The sequence below is a fragment of the Cyprinodon tularosa genome, unplaced genomic scaffold, assembly GCF_016077235.1.
Source record: "Cyprinodon tularosa strain WSP-4 unplaced genomic scaffold, ASM1607723v1 ctg154, whole genome shotgun sequence".
Lineage (NCBI taxonomy): Eukaryota > Metazoa > Chordata > Actinopteri > Cyprinodontiformes > Cyprinodontidae > Cyprinodon > Cyprinodon tularosa.
Genome location: NW_024038375.1, coordinates 78,041 through 104,780, shown reverse-complemented (window position 1 = coordinate 104,780; position 26,740 = coordinate 78,041). Strand labels below are relative to the sequence as shown.

The window sequence follows — 26,740 nt, the reverse complement described above, 5'->3', positions numbered from 1 at the left end:
CAAGGAGACAGAAGCAGAGATACAAAAAGCAGCTGTAAAAGGCGGCCCCGTCCAGGAAACACACAGCCAGGCAGACGAGCTCCAAGGCAGCTCCCATGCCAGAGGACGAAGAGAGCACATCCACTCAGTCACGGTCAGAGAAACAGGACCACACTGGAAAACAGGCCGATCTCCAACATCTATTAACAAGGGTGTTGATAGAAGCAGCACAGCTGATGTTTTTTTCCAGGATGACGTCACAGCCAAACAGGAACAGACGAGGCAAAGCTACTCTGAGGAAAAGCAGAGAGAGCAGAAGGTTAGAGATTGAACTAACAGATTCTGCAGAATAGGAGAACAGAGACAGAATGAAGCAGAATGATGAAATGGGGGTCCCTATGTCCTCCAAAAGTCTAAGCCTATAGCAGAATAACTATAGAGATAGCTCAGGATAACCTGAGCCACCCTAACTATAAGCTTTATCAAAAATGAAAGTTTTAAGCCTAGCCTTAAAAGTAGACAGGGTGTCTGCCTCACGGACTAAAACTGGTAGTTGGTTCCACAGGAGAGGAGCCTGATAACTAAAAGATCTGCCTCCCATTCTACTTTTAGAAATTCTAGGAACGATTAGTAAACCTGCAGATTGAGAGCGAAGTGCTCTGTTAGGAACATAAGGAACAATCAGATCTCTGATATAAGATGGAGCTTGGCCATTTAAGGCTTTATATGTGAGAAGGAGGATTTTAAATTCTATTCTTGATTTAACAGGAAGCCAATGAAGAGAAGCCAGGATAGGAGAGATATGATCTCTCTTTTTCATTTTCATTAGAACTCTGGCTGCAGCATTTTGGATCAGCTGAAGGCTTTTAACTACAGTTTGTGGACTTCCTGATAGTAAAGAATTACAATAGTCCAGCCTTGAAGTAACAAATGCATGGACTAGTTTCTCAGCATCACCCCTGGACAGGATATTTCTAATTTTTGCAATGTTCCTCAGATGAAAGAAGGAAATTCTAGAAACCTCTTTGATATGGGATTTAAATGACAGGTCCTGATCAAAAATAACACCAAGATTTTTTACTTTATTATCTGAAATCAGTTTAATCCCATCCAAATGAAGTGACTGGCTAATCAGTTTCTTTTTCAGAGACTCTGGTCCAAAGACTATAACTTCTGTTTTGTCTGCATTCAGAAGCAGAAAATTAAGAGTCATCCAGGTTTTTATGTCTTCAAGACATGCCTGTAATCTATGTAATGGGTTAGCTTCATCTGGATTTATAGACAGATATAGCTGGGTATCATCAGCATAACAGTGGAAATTAATCCCATGCTGTCTAATAATTCTACCAATTGGGAGCATGTATAAAGTAAAGAGAATTGGTCCTAGCACTGATCCCTGTGGTACTCCACAGGTAACCTTTGAGCGTGTTGAAGATCTATCATTAACATGAACAAACTGAATTCGATCAGATAGATAAGATTTAAACCAGTCTAGTGCTGTTCCTTTAATTCCAACAAAATATTCAAGTCTTTCTAAAAGAATATTATGGTCAACTGTATCAAATGCAGCACTAAGATCCAACAGGACGAGCACAGATACAAGTCCATTATCTGAGGCCATGAGAATATCATTAGTGACTTTCACCAGAGCTGTTTCAGTGCTCTAAAGCCAGACTGAAACTCTTCAAAAAGTTCATTATGGTGGAAGTGATCGCAAACTTGTTTGGCAACTACTTTCTCAAGAATTTTGGATAAGAAAGGAAGATTGGATATAGGTCTATAATTGACCAAGTCATCTGGGTCAAGAGACGGTTTCTTAAGCAGAGGTTTAATTACAGCAATCTTAAAAGCTTTAGGTACATATCCCTGTAACAGAGATAGATTAATCACATCTAAAATGGAGGAGGAGATCAAAGGGAATACCTCCTTAAATAACCTGATTGGAACTGGATCTAACATACAAGTTGAATCATTAGATGAAGACAATAATTTTGCTAATTCAGAGAGTTCAACTGGATCAAAGCAGTCTAAACCCGGTTCAGATTCCATGACTACCTCAGGTACAATCGCGGATAGAGGAGTGCTTATGATCTTATTTTTAATAAGATCAATCTTATTTATAAAGAATCCCATAAAATCATTGCTGCTGAGAGCAGGTGGAATGGACGGTTCAACAGAGCTATGGCTCTGGGTGAGTTTGGCAACTGTATTAAAAAGAAATCTAGGATTATTCTTATTCTCCTCTATTAATGAGGAGAAGTATGCTGCTCTTGCTTTACAAAGGGTCCTCTTATACAGCAGTAAACCATTTTTCCAGACTAGGAAGGACTCTCGCAGGCCTGTGGAGCGATATTTTCTCTCCAGTTTCCTAGCATTTTGCTTCAAAGTACGCAGCTCTGCATTAAACCAAGGAGCAAGCTTTCTATTTTTAACGGTTTTCATTTTCAAAGGAGCTGCGTTGTCTAAGGCAATACGCAGAGAACTAGCAACCCCCTCAACAAAATCATCAACCTGTGAAGGGGAATAAGCTAAGCTTTTGCACTCTGCAGCACTGCTCAGTGACACAGAGCAGAGAGAAAGTGAAGCAGATTCTTTAAAATTTATAACTGCACTATCTGATAAAGATCTACTAAAATTGAACCTTCTTTTGGGGGAGGAGAACTCTGTTAAAGTAATCCTGAAGGTTATTAGAAAGTGGTCAGAGAGGACAGGGTTGTGAGGAAATACTGTTATTTCTTCACATTCTATGCCGTATGTCAGCACAAGATCCAAAGTATGAAGATGAGAATGCGGACTATTCACATTTTGAACAAAGCCAATAGTGTCTAAGATAGCATTAAAGGCTGCTCTTAAGCTATCGCCTTCAATGTCAGCATGGATGTTAAAATCTCCCACTATGATGACCCTGTCAGTATTTAATACCAAATCAGAAAGGAACTCTGAAAACTCATCTAAAAATTCAGAGTAAGGACCTGGTGGACGATACAAAGTTACAAAAAGAAGAGGTTTTCTTGCCTTGAAATTTGGATCAGGGAAATTAAGGGTTAAATGTTCAAAAGAGTTGTAGGAATTAATTGTTTTGGGAGTAATCAGTAAGTCAGACTCGAAGATTGTTGCTACTCCTCCTCCTCGCCCAGAACTTCTGGGGATGTGAAAATTTAAATAGCTTGAAGGAGTTGCCTCATTTATGCTCACATAATCCTCTTGCTGCAGCCAGGTTTCTGTAAGGCAAAACAAGTCAATGTGATTATCACAAATCAAGTCATTAACTAGTAGACTTTTAGAGGAAAGCGATCTTATGTTAAACAGACCGCATTTAATTGTTTTAACTTTTTCCCCAATTGGAGTTATTTTGATTTTAATTAGATTATCATGATTTACTCCTTTGGGAATCTTTGCTAATTTATTAGATTTTGGTCGTGGGCAAGACACTGTCTGGATGGAGTAAAGAGTGGGTAACAGTAGAGAAGCTGCAGAGATGTGTGTTAAACTACAACTCTGCTTCCTGGTCTGCACCCTGGGTGGTCAGGGTTTTGGAGGACTAATATTTCATAATATAAATAAATACTATAAAATTTCATAATAGGAAAAGTCTAGAACTATTCAAGCAGATCTCCCATCCTTCTGCTCCTATTGCAGCAGCATTACTCTGTGCTGCACAGTTGTAAGCACATTCCTCCTAACAACCTATGCCACCAGAATGGTCAACAATATACTACAGAGTCTAACTGGCTTCAGTGATGTACTGTAGCTGTAAAACCATCTTTCTCAGGAACATTATATATCACTCAGAAAATTCTACCTTATTAAAATGTATTTTAACCTGTGGCAACAAAAGTGAATTAAAGGATAGTAATCATACTGCAGCTACAATAAAACAAACATCATATTTTTGCTGCAACAGATTAGGGTGCTTACATCTAAAGTATGTGTTTTGAGTGGATGGTTAGTTTATAAACTTGAACTGGACACCAACTAATGTTACCTTCAAAAAAAGAGCATAAAGAAGGCGATTTCTCACTTAATAAACTGCAAGCTTATTAAATAGAACTCAACAGCATATCTTTGGTCTGACGGTTGACTCCCTGCTCTAGCTATCTGCCAGAAGAACTGCATTAAGTTTTCCCTCAGGTTTGAGTTGTTCCTTCCCTTAAATCAAAGATTGCTGTTGTTTCCATGGGTAACATGCATGTTTCCTGCATAGGTGATCTACGTATGTAGCAAATGTTCTCACTCTCTGTTTCTTTGCTGCCAAAAAAGCAGTCATACTTCCATTCAACATATTTCTGTTAAGAAGTCATTATTTCAGTGACAGACAACTCATTAATTACTACGAGAGATTTCCTGACTTTGGTGTTAAAGATCAAATGTGCATCATTCATTTTTAGAAACAGTTTCTGCTCACCAGAAGCAGGATGTGCTGTCATGTGTATGCATTGTATAATTTCAAGATATTTTATTTTTTTGCTTCAAAATATATATACACTATATTGCCAAAAGTATTTGCTCACCCATCCAAATTATTGGAATCAGGTGTTCCAATCACTTCCATGGCCACAGGTGTATAAATTCAAGCACCTAGGCATGCAGACTGTTTTTACAAACATTTGTGAAAGAATGGGTCGCTCTCAGGAGCTCAGTGAATTCCAGCGTGGAACTGTGATAGGATGCCACCTGTGCAACAAATCCAGTCGTGAAATTTCCTCGCTCCTAAATATTCCACAGTCAACTGTCAGCTGTATTATAAGAAAATGGAAGTGTTTGGGAACAACAGCAACTCAGCCACGAAGTGGTAGGCCACGTAAACTGACGGAGCGGGGTCAGCGGATGCTGACGCGCATAGTGCGAAGAGGTCGCCAACTTTCTGCAGAGTCAATCACTACAGACCTCCAAACTTCATGTAGCTCAAGAACAGTGCGCAGAGAGCTTCATGGAATTGGTTTCCATGGGCGAGCAGCTGCATCCAAGCCATACATCACCAAGTGCAATGCAAAGCGTCGGATGCGGTGGTGTAAAGCACGCCGCCACTGGACTCTAGAGCAGTGGAGACGCGTTCTCTGGAGTGACGAATCGCGCTTCTCCATCTGGCAATCTGATGGACGGGTCTGGGTTTGGCGGTTGCCAGGAGAACGGTACTTGTCTGACTGCATTGTGCCAAGTGTAAAGTTTGGTGGAGGGGGGATTATGGTGTGGGGTTGTTTTTCAGGAGCTGGGCTTGGCCCCTTAGTTCCAGTGAAAGGAACTCTGAATGCTTCAGCATACCAAGACATTTTGGACAATTCCATGCTCCCAACTTTGTGGGAACAGTTTGGAGCTGGCCCCTTCCTCTTCCAACATGACTGTGCACCAGTGCACAAAGCAAGGTCCATAAAGACATGGATGACAGAGTCTGGTGTGGATGAACTTGACTGGCCTGCACAGAGTCCTGACCTCAACCCGATAGAACACCTTTGGGATGAATTAGAGCGGAGACTGAGAGCCAGGCCTTCTCGTCCAACATCAGTGTGCGACCTCACAAATGCGCTTCTGGAAGAATGGTCAAAAATTCCCATAAACACACTCCTAAACCTTGTGGACAGCCTTCCCAGAAGAGTTGAAGCTGTTCTAGCTGCAAAGGGTGGACCGACGTCATATTGAACCCTATGGATTAGGAACGGGATGTCACTTAAGCTCATATGTGAGTCAAGGCAGGTGAGCAAATACTTTTGGCAATATAGTGTATATACATATTTATATGTTATAAAATATATATTTGAAGTTTTCTAAACACATGATAAAGTTTTGTGCTTGAATTTTAACACACTTGTTTTGACAGTATTCCATGGATGGAGAGGCAGAGGTGGAAAACCCCTCCCAACTCAAGCTTGACTTTGTGTATGATCCAAACTTCAAAAATAATGTCAACTTCTCGCACACAGCAGTTCAGATTCCAACAGATATTTACAAAGGAGGTGAGTGCTGCTCAAATGATGTAATTTAAAAGCAGGAGCTCTGAGACCTATTAACATGATGAAGATAATTCTAAACAGTAAAGCCAACTGTCATAAAACGGGACAGATGGACCCAGTATTCAAGGTGAGACAGCCAGTAGGAAAGTTTAAAACGTTAATTAAAACAAAACCATAAACAGACAGAAAAGAAGCGCTGAGCTGATGTGGATCTGCGGACCTTCAGCGACTGGGTTGAAGGGGCACCGCCCAATCACTGACACTCTTTTTTAACAGTGTAGTCAATCCTCTCAATAATAGGCAAGATCATCTGATGCACTGCCAACGAGATGCGGCCCTGAGTGTTCCCAATGCTGCAGCCCCAGAGAGTATGCAGAAAGCCGATTCAGGTCAGGGGAGAACAGATCAGGCCAGAAAAGTTCAGGGATCCAAGAGTTCTTCACTCGATCAGAGGTTCTGACCCAAACAGGAACAGAGGGATCCAGGCTTCCAGGAATCCTCAGAACGTGAAGGCAGTTTAGAAGTCAGATGGGCCCAGAAGTGTGCCCAGACAGACATGCACAGGCACGTTCCAAGGCAGGTTCAGAGTCCCGTACATCGAGATACCAGCTCAGACAAAAAAAGCACAGATACAGACAGGCAGAATCCAGCAGGCGTCCAAAGGTGGTTCAGGCAAACAGATCAGATAGGAACAGACAGGGCCAGTGGATGAGAGGGAAAGGATTCAGGAGATCAGAATCACAAATGAAATGCTGAAACGCTCTCACCACTGCCTAGGCCCTAGGCAGTGGTGAGAGCGTTTCAGCGTTTCAGCTTCTTCTTATTTGGCCAAATTTCTGTGTTTGCGAGAGCACTGTACAATGTACAGTGAAGCCTTTATTTAGCCAAACACAGAAGTTCAGAAATACACAGGTAAATTTAAGTTCTGCTGAAAAGATGTGTATCAAAAAGAAATTCTTACAGTCCTCATTGAGTAGCAGATATTTCCCATGATAGCTTGGATGCCCTAACTCGATGTGTCGCTTTAAGTTTGAAGTGGATGTGGCTGACGTACCGACTTGTTTGTTAAAGGTATAGTGGAGGATTTTCGCTGATTTTTGGAAAGACCCGACCTCTCCACTTTTAAAAAAAATCCACATGCACAACCCTGTATCTGCTCTCGGGAGGGACCATCTATTACGTGCATGCGAGAGCGTACACAAGCCCATTTCTCCTTGTGCACACTCTGTTTAAAAGTTGCTGTTTGCAACGCTCATGAACTTACTTTCCAAAAGAAGATTTGCAATTTTTCCACTATGGCAGACTCACCACAGGTAAGTGAAACTGGGGACAAGCATGTAGGACGGCCTTATGTACACATATCACCAGAATGATTGTCAATTAGGAGGACCTCTAATTTTCATGATCCACCCAAAAAAGAACATCCTCCACCAAACCTTTAAGTCTCGGTGGGCACAGTTTACACAAAAAGGCGAGTTTTTTTCTGTCCAAGGCTTCCTTTGTGAGTTCATAAAAACACCAAGCGCTCTGCAAAACTGGCCTCAGAAATACCAACAGATGAGTCTGAATCGCGCAGAAAAGTACCAGCAGTAGAAATGTTTGACTTGTTTACCATAATAAGTGACGTAAAACCTATGAAATATGTTATCAATTGACTACGAAAGGGGACTTTGTTTGTCGCTAATTGTTCTCAGATTGAACGTCGCTCTTGTTCACGTTCATTACTTCAAAACTGATCCGTTCAGCTCACTGTTCACTAAAAATATTAAAATATCCAGTGAACGCAGTTCATTGAACGTGTTCATGCTCAACACAGGTTACCTTAGCTAGAGTCGTAAAGAATAAATTTCAAGTTTCAAAAGTTAAAGCAGAACTTGAACCCTTTTTTAAAATAGCTCTGAAACAATGGGCTTTTTACATTTTATTTTGAAAATGTCTGCTTGTAACAGTTTGATATGCATACTCATAATTGTTTTTTTTGTTTAAAAATACTTTTCTTATTTAGAATCAATTACCAAAAAATATGGAATTATATTTTTAGCTTTGATATAGTTATTATTACACATCTATTGCTCATTGTATTAATTAATCTATTCATAATAAGAATAAAATACATAAAATATATATCATTGGTTCATACAAGTCCAAGCACTACTGTGCATTTTAGATAGTGTATTTAAATGTAGGCGTATTATGTATAATTTAAAAAATGTATGATAAAAATCATGTTATTTCAGGATTTTTCAAATATTATTTTTATGTTTTTACACATTTCAATTTTGTATGTTTTTATAGAACAACAAAACCCTAAAATACACACATATGTTAGAAAAATGCATACAATTCACATAATACTTGGGAATTTTTATTCATTGAGGATTTTTGCTTCAGCTCCAGACATCCTGAATGAGCTGAACTGGACTCAGGCCCTGGAGAGAGTCTTTATGGAGAACAGCAGGGAAGATCCGTCACTACTGTGGCAGGCGTTTGGGAGTGCAACGGGAGTCACTCGCTACTATCCAGGTAGCTGTTGATACTTTTAAATATAAATTAACTCTTTTGAATTAAACAACCACAAAGCTCTATAAACACCCTGTTATTTATTTCTTGCAGCTACTCCCTGGAAAGCACCTGATAAAATCGACTTGTATGATGTCCGGAGAAGACCATGGTACAGCCTGCCACTTACAAAAGTCAATGTTTTTTTTTTTTTATAGACTTACAGTATGTGTGGTCTTATATTTTTCTTCTTTCTCTCTTTGTCACAGGTACATTCAAGGTGCCTCATCTCCCAAAGACATGGTCATCCTTGTTGATGTGTAAGTATTCAGTCATTTTTAAGAAGTTTTTCCAGGAAAATTTTGTCTTTTGGTCACTTCATGTTTCACAACGGGGAACATTTTAAATTCTTGTTGAAAAATTTAAAATTTCTCAGGAAATGGAAAGCTGGGTTAAGGTTTTAAGCTAGATGATCAAACAAAATTTCCGTTAGGAGAATACAGCATATACACTCACCGGCCACTTTATTAGATACCCCATGCTAGTAACGGGTTGGACCCCCTTTTGCCTTCAGAACTGCCTCAATTCTTCGTGGCATAGATTCAACAAGGTGCTGGAAGCATTCCTCAGGGAGTTTGGTCCATATTGACACGATGGCATCACACAGTTACCGCAGATTTGTTGGCTGCACATCCATGATGCAAATCTCCCGTTCCACCACATCCCAAAGATGCTCTATTGGATTGAGATCTGGTGACTGTGGAGGCCATTTGAGTACAGTGAACTCATTGTCATGTTCAAGAAACCAGTCTGAGATGATTCCAGCTTTATGACATGGCGCATTATCCTGCTGAAAGTAGCCATCAGAAGTTGGGTACATTGTGGTCACAAAGGGATGGACATGGTCAGCAACAATACTCAGGTAGGCTGTGGTGTTGCAACGATGCTCAATTGGTACCAAGGGGCCCAAAGAGTGCCAAGAAAATATTCCCCACACCATGACACCACCACCACCAGCCTGAACTGTTGATAATAGGCAGGATGGATCCATGCTTTCATGTTGTAGACGCCAAATTCTGACCCTACCATCCGAATGTCGCAGCAGAAATCGAGACTCATCAGACCAGGCAACGTTTTTCCAATCTTCTATTGTCCAATTTCTATGAGCTTGTGCAAATTGTAGCCTCAGTTTCCTGTTCTTAGCTGAAAGGAGTGGCATCCAGTGTGGTCTTCTGCTGCTGTAGCCCATCTGCCTCAAAGTTCGACGTACTGTGCGTTCAGAGATGCTCTTCAGCCCACCTTGGTTGTAACGGGTGGTTATTTGAGTCACTGTTGCCCTTCTATCAGCTCTAACCAGTCTGGCCATTCTCCTCTGACCTCTGGCATCAACAAGGCATTTCCGCCCACAGAACTGCCGCTCACTGGATGTTTTTTCTTCTTCTGACCATTCTCAGAAACTGATCAGCAGTTTCTGAAATACTCAGACCAGCCCTTCTGGCACCAACAATCATGCCACGTTCAAAGTCACTCAAATCACCTTTCCTCCCCATACTGATGCTCGGTTTGAACTGCAGGAGATTGTCTTGACCATGTCTACATGCCTAAATGCACTGAGTTGCAGCCATGTGATTGGCTGCTTAGAAATTAAGTGTTAACGAGCAGTTGGACAGGTGTACCTAATAAAGTGGCCGGTGAGTGTACATTACTGTTGTTTTCTGGTTGTAATTGCCATTGGAAAGCCTTTTTGTGTCTGAATAACAGAATGTAGCTGCTGGTCTTAAGTTAACTTAAAGAAATTGGAGGCAATGCTTTATTTATTATTACTTAATCTGTTTTGTTTTATTAAACAAAACAGCCACACACCATGAAACCATTACCACCATGCTTCATAGCTATTATAGTGTTAGGCTGTGGTTACTTGCTTTAAACTTCTTTTGCTTTGACTCCTCAAAAAAACATTTTTTTCCCACGTCATTTTAGTTGAAGAGGGAAAAGTTGCGTGTTGACATGAAGCTGTTTTACAAGGAATAGTTGATAGGAGGAAGTTTAGATTGTTGCTGACCAGTTTCATTTTATCCTACAATGACTGTACCAAGCTTAGGAATGGATAAATTATTACATTAAGCGTTTGAAATGGCTCCAATCTCAGCAATATGGAAAATGTCCAAACTATGGTAAAGTCCAAAAAGCACTTTGCCCTACATTCAGCTATTCACACTGACAGAGGCGAGGCTGCTGTACTATCACGCAACCAAGCTCTCTGACCACCAGCTGCACATAAGGGTGGGTGAAGCGTCATGGCCAAATACCTCCTGAGCCACTGTCTCCCAATTGTGAAGTGGAAGGTTAAGGTTAGTGACATTAGCTTGGGAAGTCAGATTTAATCCTGTAGAGTAAACTATGTCAAAACAAAACTGAGTCTTTGATGTAACTTTGCAAATACACGGCTAACTGAGTGACCATATTATTTGACCAACTTCTGCTTAACTTGCACAATAACTTTGATGTACTCTAATTAGAGATCTCTCAAACCTTTATCTGCCTCTACCCACTTACAGTTTGCTCTTTTTGCTGTGTTTGATCAGGAGTGGCAGCGTCAGTGGACTAACGCTGAAGCTGATCAAGGCGTCTGTGATGGAAATGCTGGACACTTTATCTGATGACGACTACGTTAATGTAGCCAGGGTTGGTTTTTGCACGAATTCTTGCCTTTTGATCAATCCTTAATCATCAAATCTCTTCATCTTTTGTACTCGACTGTAGACTGTCTCTTCCTTTGTTTCAGTTTAATGAGAAGGCTGAGGCTGTGGTCCCTTGCTTTAAACATCTCGTCCAGGCTAACGTGAAAAACAAAAAGATTTTTAAGGAGGCGGTGCAGCAGATGCAGGCTAAAGGCACCACTGACTACAAGTCTGGCTTTCATTTTGCCTTCAACCAGCTTCTTAATGCAAGTTACCTACTGATTTATTTCACCAGGAAGATAATTAACTCCAACCGTACTGTGTTTGGTCTCTCTCTATTGACCTGTCATGCATATATATTACTGCGTTTTACAGAAGACAAATGTTCCGCGGGCTAACTGCAATAAAATAATTATGCTATTCACTGATGGAGGGGAGGATAGAGCTCAGGATGTCTTCCTGCAATACAACTGGCCCAACAAAACAGTCAGTGTTATCAATATATTTTCCAAATATAATCCCTCTGTGCATGTAATTGATGCATTTTATATCTTTAATTCTGTTTATTTTCTGTCTCCCCATCAAGGTACGAGTTTTTACCTTTTCTGTGGGTCAACATAATTATGATGTGACGCCTTTACAGTGGATTGCTTGTACTAATAAAGGTACGCTGACATTTCTCTTTCATGACCTTGTATGCCTATGTATTTTGTGAACTATCACCATACAGAGAACTCTTCAACAGCTGAAAAAAGCAGCAGTTCAACGACCAAGTCAGTACTATTTGAGGCCCAAAGTGTACTATTTGATCATTACATTAGTTTGTTAATAAACATGCCTGTTCTCAGTCATCGAGGTCATGGCAAACACAAAACAGGCTTCAGTCTTTCTGTAGATGCACCTGGCCCCAAATCTTTGTCAATTCTGTTGGCTCACACTAGAGCTATGTGTAGTTGGAGCGCTGATGTTTTTAAGCAACCACAGGTCCGTCCTCTAAGTCAGATACAAATCAAAGACCCACCTGTTATTCTTGGGTAATTTAAGTCTTTTGTTGTTTATGGCTTATGTGTTCTACACACATAAAAAACACCTGATTCTCAGTAACAGACTCTAACAATGCCTTATTCTTTATACCGTTTTATTACCCATGAGATTTGAATAGTTTTTTGGAGTCATGTTCATCTTCTTTTTACTGTGTTTTAATATTTTAACTTATATGATTCTAAAAGGCTGATGGAGTTATGCATTAATATATATAGTTTAACAGTCAAGAATAAACCAATCACCTTCATCGACTTATTTCACATGTTTAGACTTCTTTACCCCTTTATTGCTTTGCACCAGTTTCCTAGCAAGAAGTCACTAACACCATCAAAAAGATGAAATTCTCCACATCTACCCTTAATCCTTTTCATAAAGGTTGGCGAAAAGCAAATATTTTTCTCATCAGTCCCTTGATCACAAATATTATTAATCTCTGGCTCCACCACAGGCTGGTGTCGTTCTAACCACTCTAAAAACTGACAACAATAAACCTTTCTCTAAAAACACAATCCCTTATATCCAGAACAGCTTGCCAATTACATGTTCATTTGCAACCCTCCGCTCCTACTCTAAATTCTGGAAAAAGTCATAGCCGCAAGCCCATGTGACCGCTTCATTCTCAATAACATCAATGAGAAATTTCTGTCCTTTTACTTTGCTTTGCCCATAGTACAGAAAAGACCTTGGTCAGTGTTGCAAATGACCTCATTATAGCAGCTGATGCTGGCCTTTTCTTCAGTACTGATTGTCTTGAGGTGTCCTGTGCAGTAAATGGGGCTGTGAGGGGGTTGCAGTGCAGAGAACAAAAACCGGACCCTCTACTACATTGAACATGTTAAGATGCAACACGGACATTGGTCCATGATGTCCAAAGTTATTATCATGGTTTATGGCCCAACAGACTCATACAATCAACTGTGGAGTCCCTCAGGGTTCAGTCATTGTCCCCAATTTGTCACCCTTTACATGCTCCCCCTGGATAGTATCTTCACCTACAGTACCACAGGATTTAGTTTCACTGTTATGCAGACAATACACAGATTTTAATCAAAGCTGACTCGAATCCCCCTTAAACTTTGATATTACTCCATTCCACCTTTTCTCAAGGAGGTTAAAGCTTGGATGTACTGTCCTTCAATAAAACGTGCAAAACTGGAGCTCTGCTAATCAGCATCTCTCAACAGCTTCAGTCTTCCGCCCTCTTCACTGTAAACTTCTCTGGCCAGAACATTTCATTTCTTCTACAGTTACAAACTTCAATGTAAGGTTTGATCCCCACCTTACATTTGAAAAAGTTAGTAAACACCTTAGCAACACTTCCTTCAACCAACTTAAAAACATTCCTACTCATCCGATGCAGCCAACTAGTCCATGCTTGCATGTGATTTGTGTTACTTATTTATTTCTCTGTTGTTATATTTCATTTTCATTCTTTTCTGTGAAAATTTGACATTTTAAAATGTAAAGGGGATTAGAAATATAAATTATTATTATTATAATCATAGATTAAAGGCCATTAAATTGATGGTTAATGTGTGATTATCCTTAAAACAGACACATTTTTATACATTTCATTTAAATTAGGACAGAACATTTGTTCTTGACTTTTAGAAAACCTCTTTTAATATTTTGTGTTTTTACAAATGGTTTCTCTTGGTGTGAATCTCGCTGTTTGCCTAGAGATAAAAACTGTTACAAAAATCACCAAATGCCTGCTTCTGACTCCAATGACCGAAAAAAAGGATTAAGAAACAGGAATAAAAAAGAAACTGGAATAAAATGTATTTTTAGCCTATATATTCAACCACTTTCTTTATTACCAAATATAACTGTTAAAGAGTTTAAATACACAGTGAATATTTTGCTGAAATGTTGGCATATGTAGGTAATACTTTAATTCAACTAAATTCAGTCCAAAAATACTTTATTGATCCCAAAGGGATATTTAGTGTTGTTGTAACTGTTACTGGGTCTTTTCAACCAGTCGCTGTAGATGTTAATAGCTGGAAGGATCTCCTGTAGAGGTCTGTCTGAAGCCTTTGACAGAAAACATTATGTTGTTGTTTAACAGTTTTCTGAAGAGGGTGCCCAGATTTGTTCATATTTGTCTTCATTCAATGAAAAATATTTCCTAGTAAGATCATATTCAGAGGTTCCAGAGGAATTCCCAAACCAGAGCCAGCCTTCTTTATCAGTTTTTTTTTAGCTTCTTTAAGTCATTTGCTCTAATGCTGCTACTCCAGCAGGTGATGGCACTAGACATTCTACTCTCCCGTCCCTTCTATTAGATGGCCTCATGTTCCCCAAAAATTCAGGAAGCTGGACATAATTTATTGAGGCAAAACTAAAACCACTGACTGAGGTACATGGCAGAAAGAAGGAGAAATATGCTCAGATCTGATATCAAGCAATAATTAATAAGGATTTGAAACAAAACCCCCAAAAGCCTACATGGCTGTTTGCACACTGAAGGCCCCTCTTTGTTTTAAGAATCTGGAAACTCGATTTTAAGATAAAGTACAAGTTAAAAGCTGTTTGACATTTAGTATGAAGGAGATGCTCGGAGTACCAACCGTGCCAGCAGAGATTATTCAGCAAAAAACCTAAGATGTATAATTCATCAGTCGATTTATTATGGACTGATGGCTTGATGGACAGCTGACCCAATCTCTAGAGTAAAATCTCTGGAAAAGGCCTTGTTTATATGCTTTGCTGTGGAGACTCAGCAAACCATCTTTCTCTACTTTTTCTTAAAGTAGAGAAAGAATAAAAACTTAATTATTCAAGAATGGGACCTACAAACCCAGTTTTCTGACTGAAATTGGCTCAGAAGCATTTTAGTGTTTCATATTTTATGATTACAACAGTATCATTTAACAGTGTCAACATCAGTAATGAATCATGGATTAGACAATGAAGGATACAATACAGAAAAAAACACCATAACTTAAAAAAATACTATTTCGTTTCTATAATATTTAAAGGTCTTAGACCAACCAAATGACCTTTAAACTTATAGACTGGACAGTTTTACACGCTCTGTTCCACTAAAAACCTAAAACATCATTTTGTTTTATTTATTTTTCATTTACTATTGTGTGTGTGTGTGTGTGTGTGTTTACTTGTTTTTCCTACAAGCCAGGGACAATTTTCTGTTAAGCAGTTACATTGTGAGGATCAACCATCTTAATCGGGACCTCCATCAGGTCGCCTTGGGGGAGTTTACTATGTGTGTATTTGTGTGGAGCAGGGGGTATGCGTTGGTGTGTATTTTTTGTTACACACAGGGTATAAAATGTGTGAATTTTACATTTTACCTGAAACCACAAAAAAGAGATTCTGCTGAACTCCATGCTTTTGCTCTAACCACTGGGCGACCACTCCCCTAGTGGTTAGAGCATTGTGCTTGGGTCCCGGAGGTTCTGAGTTCAAGTTACATACACTCCCACAGACTACCACCCTGGGTCCCTGAGCAAGACCCTTAACCTCAGACTGCTCCCAAGGTGCCAACAGTGGCAACCCACTGCTCCCGAAAGGGGAAGGGTTAAATGCAGAGAGTGAATTTCCCCATTGTGGGAAATAAAGGATTTACATTCACATTTTTAATCTGGTTTTCATATAAAAATAATGAAACCTATTGACAGCAGTTCTACTGCTGCTGCCTGCTTAAAAACTTGGTACACCATTATCTTTAATCAATGCAGCACCTTTTTAAAATACTCACATACATTTTCATTATCTGTGTTTTGTCACTTTTTCACCAATTCTATAGTTTAAAACTTGCATTTTACCAAGAAAATCAATGTTTTGTACCGCAAATCTGAGTATTATTGAAGAAGAATATGAATTTAATCATAAGAAGTCTTGTTTTTAATTAGAGTCAAGCTTTTCATGAGCAGCGGCAAATGTAAAACAGTGATCTGGTCAGATGAGATCATACTGAGCTTTTTAGTCCACATCCAAAACCCTTTGGGCCTGATCTTGAGGTCTGTCTTCCCTAAAACAGGAGCAAACATGTTTGTAACGTTGAAAAGGGATTTTGCATTTTTAATTCACCAGACAACCTGTGCATGTGTGCCTTCATCAATATACAGATCATATTCTAAAGACTAAACTACACATATTCATGGATGGAGGATATGTAAATATAAATATTTACCATGTGCAAAACTATTTTGCTAATGTTGTCTGCCATCCTGCTGGATCTGTGTTGGCCTGTAGACATTTTTTTATTATTATTTTACTATTGTTATTCTTGACAGTCTAAATATGTTAACATGTGCACAGAAAATCTCTTCATCCCCTGACATTATACCAATGCTGCCTTTCTAGGTAACAATGACTGTATATATTTTTGCTTCTTAGTTTACTCCTGACTTTCTTAAGTACAAAAAAACCATGGTATGTTGCATTTGCATATCATCCACCCATTAATTTGCATGGTTTGGTCATAGAATGTATTCTGCATATTAATGAAGGCACACCCGTAAAAAATGGTTTGCACACAGTCTGTTTGCGCACACAAACACATATCACTATGCGCATTTTATAAAGATCTGCTACATTTTTTCACTTTTAAGACACGCAAACCTGAAGATCAGATAAGTCTATTATTGGGTTTGTTTTTAAAGCACATTTGTTAGCGTTGCCCAGTTTAAGTGCAGAAGTAAACGGAAATTAATATGATCTCTTTTGCAAAGAAGTGGAGGAAAAATGATTTTAGAGATAAGCAAAACTGATAAAAGACCAAACCCCCCAAAAATACCTGCAGCTGTGTTATTTAAAAAAAAATTTCATTTACTTATTACAAATTTTACATTATTAGTATATGTTCTAGTAATTAAGATCATGTACATGATCTCAGCTATGTATAAAATACAAATACAAAAAACATTGTTGAGTGAGAACAATGCAAGTTTTTTTCTAAGCCTGTTATAATAAAAGAAAATCTGGGTGCCTGAATTTGATTAGAGAGAAATGGATTAAACTGGATTAGCAGCAGTTCAGTGTTTTGAATGCATAATCTGTGTTCTTTGACAGCTTTCAGGCTTTCCGCAGACAAGTCCTGTGATGATTTAAGCAAATGCACTGACATTTAATGCTGTGAAGTGTTGCTCTTCAAGCTCTCTGTCAGGGAGATTTTGGTGACTGGGTCACAGTTTTAAGTAAAATCTCAAATCTGGAACATTCATGAGCCCCACAATGCATTTTATCTGATCTCATGCACATGCTCCTTTTTTTTCCTCTCTCTCTCTCTGTCTGTCTGTCTTTTCCCCCCTCTGTGGCCTGCAAGGTTACTATTTTGAGATCCGTTCCATCTGTGCTATACGGATTAATACCCAGGTGGGTTTGTGTGGTCCCTCTGACACAGCTGATCCCTTAGTCAATGTTTCACTTAAAGCATCTTTGTCTATTTTGCAACGCACCCAGTTTGTGGTTTGATGTTGAATTTCCTTTAAAGGTTGCATCTGCTTACGTTATGTCTGTATTTTTAATCAGGAATACCTGGATGTGCTGGGGCGTCCAATGGTTCTGGCAGGCAGTGTGGCCAAGCAAGTTCAATGGACCAACGTGTATCAAGATGCTCTGGTGGGAAGCTAAGTATATTTAATCAAAAACAGCATATAAGCTCAATACACAGGGGAAAGGGTGAAACATTTGATGTAACTGGTGCTGTTCTAAACCTGTTCTTTACAGGGACTTGGCCTGGTAGTAACAGGGACTTTGCCTGTTTTTAATCTCACTATGAATGGAAATTCACAGGTAGCAAATCCACAGCAAATAATGACAGAAGGTGGAAAGTTCATGAACATGGGTTTTTAACTTTTTAACATTTTGTCCTTCATGTTCTTTTCAGAATCAGCTGATATTAGGCGTCATGGGAGTGGATGTACATTTAGATGAGATAAAGCGACTGACGCCACGCTATAATGTAGGTGGAACTTAATCTTTATGTTTGATTTGCTAGATAGAGCAGTTTAACACCCTCTTCTGTTGTCTGCAACAGCTTGGAGCCAATGGCTACATTTTTGCCATCGATCCGAATGGATATTTGCTCCTTCATCCTAATCTTCAGCCAAAGGTGCCCTATGTGTGGATAATGAGAAATTGATATGTATCAGGTTGAATTATTTCTGTTTTTGGCTTATTTGGTGTTTAATTGAATCCTCTCAGCCTGTTAACCTTCCTGAACCTGTGACCCTGGATTTCCTGGATGCAGAGGTAGAAGACGCTAATAAAGAGGAGGTGAGAAGCATATTAAATTACAATATCTTAATATTGACTTGGGCTCTCATTAGCCTCCTCTGTTTAGTCTTAAGGACAAAGCTCAACATGAACGGGATCTAACTAAAACTGCCTTTTTGCTTTGCTTTTTTTTTACTCAGATTCGGCGGCAGATGATTGATGGAGGAACAGGGGAGATGCAGATAAAAACTCTAATTAAGTCTGTTGATAAAGTGAGTAAATTGAAGATTTTGCTTATTGCCTTTGCTAAAGCAGATTTTAGCAAGAATTGTAACTTTTTTTTCTTCAACGCTGCTGCTTTAGTTTTTCCTTCATCCATCCATCCATCCATCCATCCATCCATCCATCCATCCATCCATCCATCCATCCATCCATCCATCCATCCATCCATCCATCCATCCATCCATCCATCCAGTAATTAAAAAATATATACAAATTCAGATTAGCACAGGAAACTATAAAACACTATTTAACTCCTTTTTTTCTTACAGATGAATCTATCAGAGCTACTTATAGAAGATGTTTCCTTCTGACTATATTCAGATATAATTTTATGTCTAAATCATAAATATGTAATATATATAAACATATTTTTCTTCTTATAGGTTTTACATGGGTTTATGATCTGATATGTATGGTGACCACTTGGTGTCACTCTAAACCATATCATTAACAGTGCTGTGAAGTAGTCTTATAACAAAAGATGCTTTCCATAAGGGATTTTGTATTTCGCCCCTAGATAGATGTTATCAATGTTTTATTTTTACCAACTGTGTAGTGTGAATTTATTCTGCTGAACTAAATTACTATTTATCCTGGGTTTTACCAGAGTTGCAAATACTGGCAAAAACTAGCAATGACTACCACCTTAATGAAACTCTCGATCTGCCTACAGCATATAAACTGATCACTGCTGAGACTCAAAAATGTAACAGATTGTGAAAATAATCTAAAAACATTTTTGTTAATGACCACTCGATTATCTTTGTTAAAACATCTTTATTTCTGTATAAATACAGCAATACATCGATGAGGCATACAGAGGGTACACCTGGACTCCTATCAATGGCACTGATTATAGGTGAGCTCAAACAAATACAACACACACACACACACCCACATATATATATATATATATATATATATATATATATATATATATATATATATATATATATATATATATATATATATATATATATATATATATAGATATATATCTATAGATATATAGATATATATCTATATATATATATATATAGATATATATCTATAGATATATAGATATATATATATATATATATAGATATATAGATATATCTATATATATATATAGATATATAGAGAGAGAGATAAATAAGGCTACGTCCTCTTCTGTTTCTTTTCTCATATGCATCTGTTTGTTGGGACGCTTCCACCTGCAGCCTTGGCCTGGTATTACCTCCCTACAATGAGTATTACATCCAGGCAGACCTTAGTGATGTGATGCTGCAGCTCCAGTGTGAGTACAGGCAGGCGGGCTCCTTGCTCTGTGCTGCATCTCATTCTGATAACCAACAGCAATGAGAGGTAAAAATCAAAATATCTTGTGTTCTCTGTGTTTTCTGCTTTAGACATGCAGTCGTTGCTGCCGAGCTCCTTTGAATCCTCGGGGCATGTTTTCCTGGCTCCAAGGTGGCTGTCTTTACCTTCTTTGATTTTGTTTTAGATATAGGAAGTATTTTATTTACACTTTTGTTTTTCTGTAGGGAATATTGCAAAAATCTGCAGCTTTCTGATAACAACACACAGTTCCTGCAGAACTTCCTCACTCTTATGCTGGAGAACTCCCCAGAGTCTGATGAATGTGGGTGAAAAGACAGTGTAGTATTAACACTCCTCTTTAGATACACACAAGAAAAATAATGGGCTTTTTTATTCTTGCTGCAGGTGACCAAGGCCTCATCCACAACCTTATTCTGGACTCTAGGATTATTGGTCAGCTTGCTTCTCGTGTTTGGAGGAACAAAGATCTAAATGCGTGAGTCAGCAACACATTACACAGAAATGAAACCCTCCTAATCATGACAAAACAAACTAATGCTGATTGACTGAAATTACAGGTATGGCTTCCTGGCTGTCTTTGCATCCACAGATGGGGGAATAACACGAGTTTTCCCCAACATGTGAGTAAATCAGCAAGAGAAGCAGAACATTTTTGAGGAGGGCACACATTTTCTAGAATTCCCTTATACATATCTTTGCTTTAACATATTTTCATCAAGTGTGTTTCTGGTCCTCAGAGCTGCGGAGTTGTGGGATGTGGATCCAGAACCATTTAATTCAGATTACTACAGACGAAGCCTGGATAACAAAGGCTACATGTTCAGACCTTCAATGAGAGCATGTGAGTAAGAGAATATTTAAATATTTAGCTTAACATTTAACACTACTACTTGCCTAAATTATAATATTGAAAAGTTTTTATATTTTAATAATTTGATTCATAAATTGAAACAGAATAGAACAATGTTCTAAGCAGAGATTGTAGAGACTGATCAGATTTAGAGTTAACCTGTTATTCAATGAAGACAGAGTTGAAGTGGTGTTGACTGTTCACTCACAGTCTCTATAGATACATTATTTAAAAAAAATGTTAACAAAAAACACAAAATGCAAACAAATATTTACATATTTATAATAAAACAACTCAAAAATATGACCTTAGGTCACTGTATATGCAACCAATAAAACCAAACAAAACTGTTTCTCAAAGTTATTTAATTGACCTATGAATTTAAAGGAAGACTGCTGACCTAACAATTCGCAATTGGTAAGCTAAAAAGCTAACTAATATAAGATTGAGCTAATACTGGGCTCAAAAGTTATACAGTGTTGCTTTAATGTTTGAGCATCACCTGAACGGTGCATCTGAATCTCTGTGTGACTAATATTTATGCTGTGACAATAAAGAATCTGTAAACCTTTAAAGCTGTTTAAGGCATTAGAGGACCTTCATAAAGTGTGGGATGCAGTTGGAGTCTATGCTTCAATACCCACCATGCACAATCATACCCACTCACACAGGTTACAACTGTAAGGCTCATTTTATTAAGTTATTCCTGAACTAGAGGAAATTAAACATAGAGGGGAATGTCTTTTTTGTGCTAATAAAAAATAAAAAAAATACTCAACTCTTTCTCAATGATCCAAAGTTCTCTATTTAGGTTAAAGTTTATTTTACATTTAAATTAGGATCAAAAGTCTTCCATCAGCCCTTATGCCATATGAAGGTGTTAGTTCAATGAGTTTTGATCAAATCAACGGTCACCAGAGAAATCCACCAGAAGGTTTTAAAGCACTTCATGCTTTGTAGAGGTGCTGATTTCAATTGTTTCTAAAACAATTTGTTTGTATAAATATTATCAACTACCAATGTGATTTTAATTACCTCTGTAACTTTCCCCTTTATTGGTCTGATTATTGGCCTTTCCTAAACTCCATAAAAAGCAATGGCGTACCGTCAAGAGGAAGATCAGAGAAACTACATCTAACTAAAAGTTACATGTTTATATCAGCGCAGCCTGGACTTTATTAGAATCTCAGCAGCGCCACATTCACTGATTTATTCTCACAGTATTCTGATAGCATTAGCTTCTTCTTTTTTTCTTAAAAACCCCACAGTTATTTTGTGAAACACAAGATTACATGTCTATCAGTTCATTGATGCGTTGTGTGCTGAACAGCAGATGATGACCCTTTTGAAGCTGAAAATGGCACCACAGGAATCCTGGTTAGCTCAGCTGTCGAGGTCAATTTAGGGGGGAAACTGCTCAAACCCTCTGGTGAGAAAAAACTTTTCACACCCATCGTTTAGGAAATGACTTTACTTTTTAACTAAAACGTTTTCAGATGTTTTTTACTCCTTCTTGTGTTCATGTGGTTTGCTCTCTGGTCACACAGTAGTTGGAGTGAAGCTGGACCTGGAGGCGTGGGTGGACAAGTTTAAAATCCTGGCCAGCAATGTGTCTGATAACCGACAGGGGTCACACAAGGTACACCCCTGTTTTTAGAGCTTAATCACAGTGTTACATCATTTGAGCTTTTAGTTCAGCTTGTATATTTTATCAATGAATTTAATTTCTCCTCCATTTTCATTTCCTTGATGTTATATTTAATGTAATTTATATGTGCTGCTTTAAATCTGTATTTCCATGTGCATATTTGTTCCAAAAAAGTAAAAAAAAACATTTACCATTTATGTACCTTGCATAACTGAATAAGCCAATATTGCACAACACACATAATAAGTAATTTGTTACATTTTTAGTAATTACCTGAGTTTACTTTGATGACTTGCACTGAATTGAATCAGTCAGGGATGCATAGTCCGGACAGTAGCTGCTGACAGCCAGCCTCAAGCACATTTCCAAATGTTCATCAGTCATGGTGGAACGGTAGTTGGACTTAATGATCTTCATGTATGAAAAGGCAGTGAAGGAGGTAGCACATTTCCTCAGGTTAGGGTACTTCTGTGAGTAAGTTCCAGAACTGTCCATGAGCTCTTGACTTCAACTCAATGTCAGTTTTTAGAGTCAAAAGCTCATCTTCCACTCCAGAAGAGTTCAAGTGAAACAGCGCTACAAGGTTTGATGTGAGTGAATCAACCTCATCATCTTCCTGAAAAGGATAGCACATAAATGCAGCAACTGGCTCGAGCAAAGAAAATCTTGAAAGCGTTTGTCAAACTCTTACAGACAGTTGTTCATCTGCTCAATGTAGCATGCACTGTCAAGTTGCTCACGGGCCTTCTCTTGTGTCTCCAGCTCTGACGCCAGGTTCTGGAAATTTGCCAAATCATGGGGCTGCAGCTTTTAGGCTAAATGTTACATATTTCATTTGAAAGCGTTAACTGAACTAATCATATTGGTCACTGTTTTGTATTTTCCTTGCAGCTCAGGCTTAATTAATTCAACAATTTTGTCAGACCAGTTAAAAATGCCAAGTCCAACAGCCGTTGATGATCATTTAGCTGCTTGCATTCTACATGTCTAGATACACGGAAAAACTCTTTAATCTCCGGACAGAGTTCTCTAAATCTTTTCAGGAATTTCCCACGACTAAGCCATCTCACATCAGTATGTAGCAACAACTTAGACTTGTCGCAGTCAGCCTTCTCCAGATTTGCACGGAATAACCATCTTTGAAGAGATCTGGCTCGATTATAACATCTTTGTTGTTGTTTAAAATTTATTGTTGTTCGATATTTGTTGCCACATCCATTTCTTTCATGTTGAGCATTTTAGCGCATAACGCTTGCTGGTGGATTATGCAATGGTGGTTCAAGAAGTCTGGGAATGCATCGTCCTCCCTGCACTTTGCAATAAATACATTCACACGTCCAATCATTGCAGGTGCTTCGTCTGTGGTGATAGAAACCAAATTGTACACTGGGAGTTGAGATTTCCCAATAAAGTTTTTTAAACGGCTGTAAAATGGTCTCTCATCCAGTCTGTTCCATCATGGCTAGTGCTGTCAGTAGCTCCTCTTCTGCAGTGAGATCACTAAACAACGTAGGAATGAAAATACAGTTCTGGGCTGTGTCACTCAAATCTGTAGATTCGTCCAATTGTAGGGAAAAACACTCACAATCTCTGATGTCCTTGCACATTTGCTGGGTTGAAACCTCAGCCATGGTTTTACAGCGTCGTGTAACTGTAGATCTTGATAGCTGTAGAGTTTTGATTAAAGATAATATCTCTGCCTTATTTTTAAAAGTCTGCTTCAACGGATGCTTCTTTTACCATCTCTCAGTCTGGAAGGACTTTTTAATAATTGCTTGACTCACCTGGAACGATGCTTTGGTGGTAGCTTTCGCTTTTGAAGTTCCTTGAGTGAAAAATGACTGCTGAGATTTTAGTTCCTACACTTCGCTCTTTCTCAGCTTGCTTTTTGGCGGAAAGTCGATTTTCCATGAACAGTCCGAAAATGCCGCTTCACATTTCACTTCTTTGGTAATGTGATGGTAGACTGGCAGATGAGGCAAACGCACTTTGAAAATGACATTTTGAAAAAAAAGTCCACCTCCCATGCGGTATGAAAGTGATGATGATGTTTTTGCCTTTTTACTTGGTCCAGCTTTCTCACAAATTTTGGTCAGCATATGCTTTACCAAGGGCTTACAATCTGAAGCAATTCGCTAACTAGCTTGTAAGTTTTACTGCGCTAGGGTCATCATTTATGCATAAGCGTGACATTCAGTTGTCATATAAATGGTTGCCCTGTATGTCAATGTAGTGACGGGATGTTTGATAGGCTGACAAATATATTTTTTTACATCACGCTGTGATCGACCAGTACTGCTTCCGCGATCGACCAGTAGATCGCGATTGACGTAATAAGCACCCCTGCTTTATAGAGTGGCCCCGAAAAAAAAAGCCTGTTTTGGCTTAGAAAACATACAAGTTGAACCAGACAAACGGGTCCCCCCTTAGGAATGGGGAGTCGTTTGGGTTTTTTGTTAGCTTGCAATACCCAATACAGGTCTATGCCTCTGAAAGGATGGGTTGTTAGGGGGAATTATGGGCATGGCCGACCAGGCGAAATGTTTGGGTCCCCTGCACGGGGGGTGAGGGTTGAGATTATAGCGGGAAGGAATCATATATTGCTTTGCAAAGGAATCAGCATATTTGCTTTTTTATATATGTTTTTATTTTATTTTATTTTAAAATTGACCTATGAATATGATCTATCTTTGTTTAGAAACTTGACCAGAACTCTTCTTTCCTCATAGTGTGGACCATCCAGAAGCTGTGAGATGGACTGTGAAGTGAACACAGACGTAAGAAAACTTAATTTTTAATCTTTTCAGACTGTGTCATATGCAGTACTCCTTCACAGCACTTTACAGTTATAAAGTGATTTGTATTAGACAATTAGGAACCAAATACCAAAGAGTAAGTAGGTGTTTAAATAGTTTTTGTATTCAAATATGGAAGGACAGAGTATCAAGTTTCCTTTTCTTAAAAGTGTTCAGTGGCTGGCATAGAGGAATGCATGGTAGGAGTTGTTAAGGAAAACTTATTTCACATTTTCATGTCAAACTTAAGATGTTCTGTGGGTCAAACCTCTTGGTGTTGTTTGCAGGACTTGCAATGCTATCTTATCGATGATGGGGGCTTCCTTGTCATGTCCAATCAGAGAGATCACTGGAAGCAGGTGACATTTTTTCAAATTGTTAAGAAAAATCTGACATTATGGGCATGATGCTGTGGCTTATCATGATGGAGGACCCTTAAACACCAAATAAAGAGTCATGTTTTCACATTTGATTTTAGATTGGTCGCTTCTTCGGTGATGTGGACCCTTTCCTGATGTATGCACTTTACAACAACTCCATCTTTGCTCGCCGACAGTCTTTTCAGTACCAGTCAGCATGTGAAATGGTTAGCAGGAGTCATACCGGAGCAGCGGCAAGAAGCATATATGTGGTGAGCCATGCAGGCACGGTTTAGATGATGGTAGGGGAGATGCAGTGTTGTCTTACTGTTCTCTGTTCCTGCAGCCGTCCATAACTGACGTCTTAAGCCTGGCATGGTGGACGTCCACGCTGGCATGGTGAGAGCTCTGCAAACCAAGTAAAACTAGATGCACTAAACACTTTACAAAACATGTTTTTAGAACAGTCCACATATGTGCACATCAGGACTTGTTTGCTTCTAATTGACTGTCATTTATTTGGTGTTGCTTTACTGATTTTCCCAGAGTGGAGTGGTTTTTTTTAATTCATTTTTTTTTATTTGGATCTTTTTAGGTCAGTGATTCAGCAACTTTTGTATGGACTTGTCTACAGTAGCTGGCTCTACCAAGGTAAATCCTTCTTAAAAAAGAAAATATTTCAACTTTAGTAGCTACAGGAGTTCATTAACAAAATGACTGACATAATCATATCCTGGTTCAGTTTCTTTCTAAAAAGAAAAACAACATGCTGAGGCAGTTTGATATATTCAAATTCAATACATTTGTATAGCACTTTGCTGACCAGTCAAAGTGCTTCACTCTATAATTCCATTTACCCATCAACTCAAAGGAAACTCACAGTATGCTGATTTCAAATCATTGCTTTCAATCCAACAGACAATTTCACAACCACTGAACTCCCCAAATTAAACTGTTTAAATCTAGAACTTGATATCTGTGCGTTTTCTCTTTTAGATGATGCCTTTGTTGATGGATTTGAGACCAAACAAAGCAGCTGTGTTACCATCCAAAGCCAGTTCTACTTCACAAACACCACCAACTCCTACAATGTCCTGCAGGACTGCGGAAACTGCTCGCGGTCAGCACTACCTCCAGCATCAGCAA

General features: G+C 38.7%; 1 protein-coding gene across 3 annotated transcripts in view; it reads left to right on the top strand.

The window, feature by feature from the left end:
* The window catches only part of LOC119779980 (voltage-dependent calcium channel subunit alpha-2/delta-2-like), a 58,046-nt gene that overhangs the window by 29,273 nt on the left and 2,033 nt on the right, over positions 1-26,740 (top strand). For 2 of the 3 annotated variants that reach the window (XM_038279845.1, XM_038279843.1), the window contains 30 exons: positions 5,795-5,930; positions 8,319-8,450; positions 8,541-8,598; positions 8,696-8,746; positions 11,012-11,111; positions 11,212-11,373; positions 11,483-11,593; positions 11,694-11,772; positions 17,445-17,494; positions 17,651-17,740; positions 17,849-17,914; positions 18,009-18,083; positions 18,159-18,233; positions 18,326-18,397; positions 18,538-18,609; positions 19,417-19,478; positions 19,822-19,898; positions 20,011-20,071; positions 20,146-20,243; positions 20,327-20,417; positions 20,500-20,562; positions 20,680-20,783; positions 22,123-22,221; positions 22,340-22,431; positions 25,170-25,217; positions 25,523-25,594; positions 25,714-25,866; positions 25,941-25,993; positions 26,190-26,245; positions 26,591-26,714. In XM_038279845.1, the coding sequence (XP_038135773.1) occupies positions 5,795-5,930; positions 8,319-8,450; positions 8,541-8,598; positions 8,696-8,746; positions 11,012-11,111; positions 11,212-11,373; positions 11,483-11,593; positions 11,694-11,772; positions 17,445-17,494; positions 17,651-17,740; positions 17,849-17,914; positions 18,009-18,083; positions 18,159-18,233; positions 18,326-18,397; positions 18,538-18,609; positions 19,417-19,478; positions 19,822-19,898; positions 20,011-20,071; positions 20,146-20,243; positions 20,327-20,417; positions 20,500-20,562; positions 20,680-20,783; positions 22,123-22,221; positions 22,340-22,431; positions 25,170-25,217; positions 25,523-25,594; positions 25,714-25,866; positions 25,941-25,993; positions 26,190-26,245; positions 26,591-26,714 (2,582 nt within the window). The remainder of the gene's footprint in view (positions 1-5,794; positions 5,931-8,318; positions 8,451-8,540; positions 8,599-8,695; positions 8,747-11,011; positions 11,112-11,211; positions 11,374-11,482; positions 11,594-11,693; positions 11,773-17,444; positions 17,495-17,650; positions 17,741-17,848; positions 17,915-18,008; positions 18,084-18,158; positions 18,234-18,325; positions 18,398-18,537; positions 18,610-19,416; positions 19,479-19,821; positions 19,899-20,010; positions 20,072-20,145; positions 20,244-20,326; positions 20,418-20,499; positions 20,563-20,679; positions 20,784-22,122; positions 22,222-22,339; positions 22,432-25,169; positions 25,218-25,522; positions 25,595-25,713; positions 25,867-25,940; positions 25,994-26,189; positions 26,246-26,590; positions 26,715-26,740) is intronic. The other variant, XM_038279844.1, reaches the window with a different exon arrangement.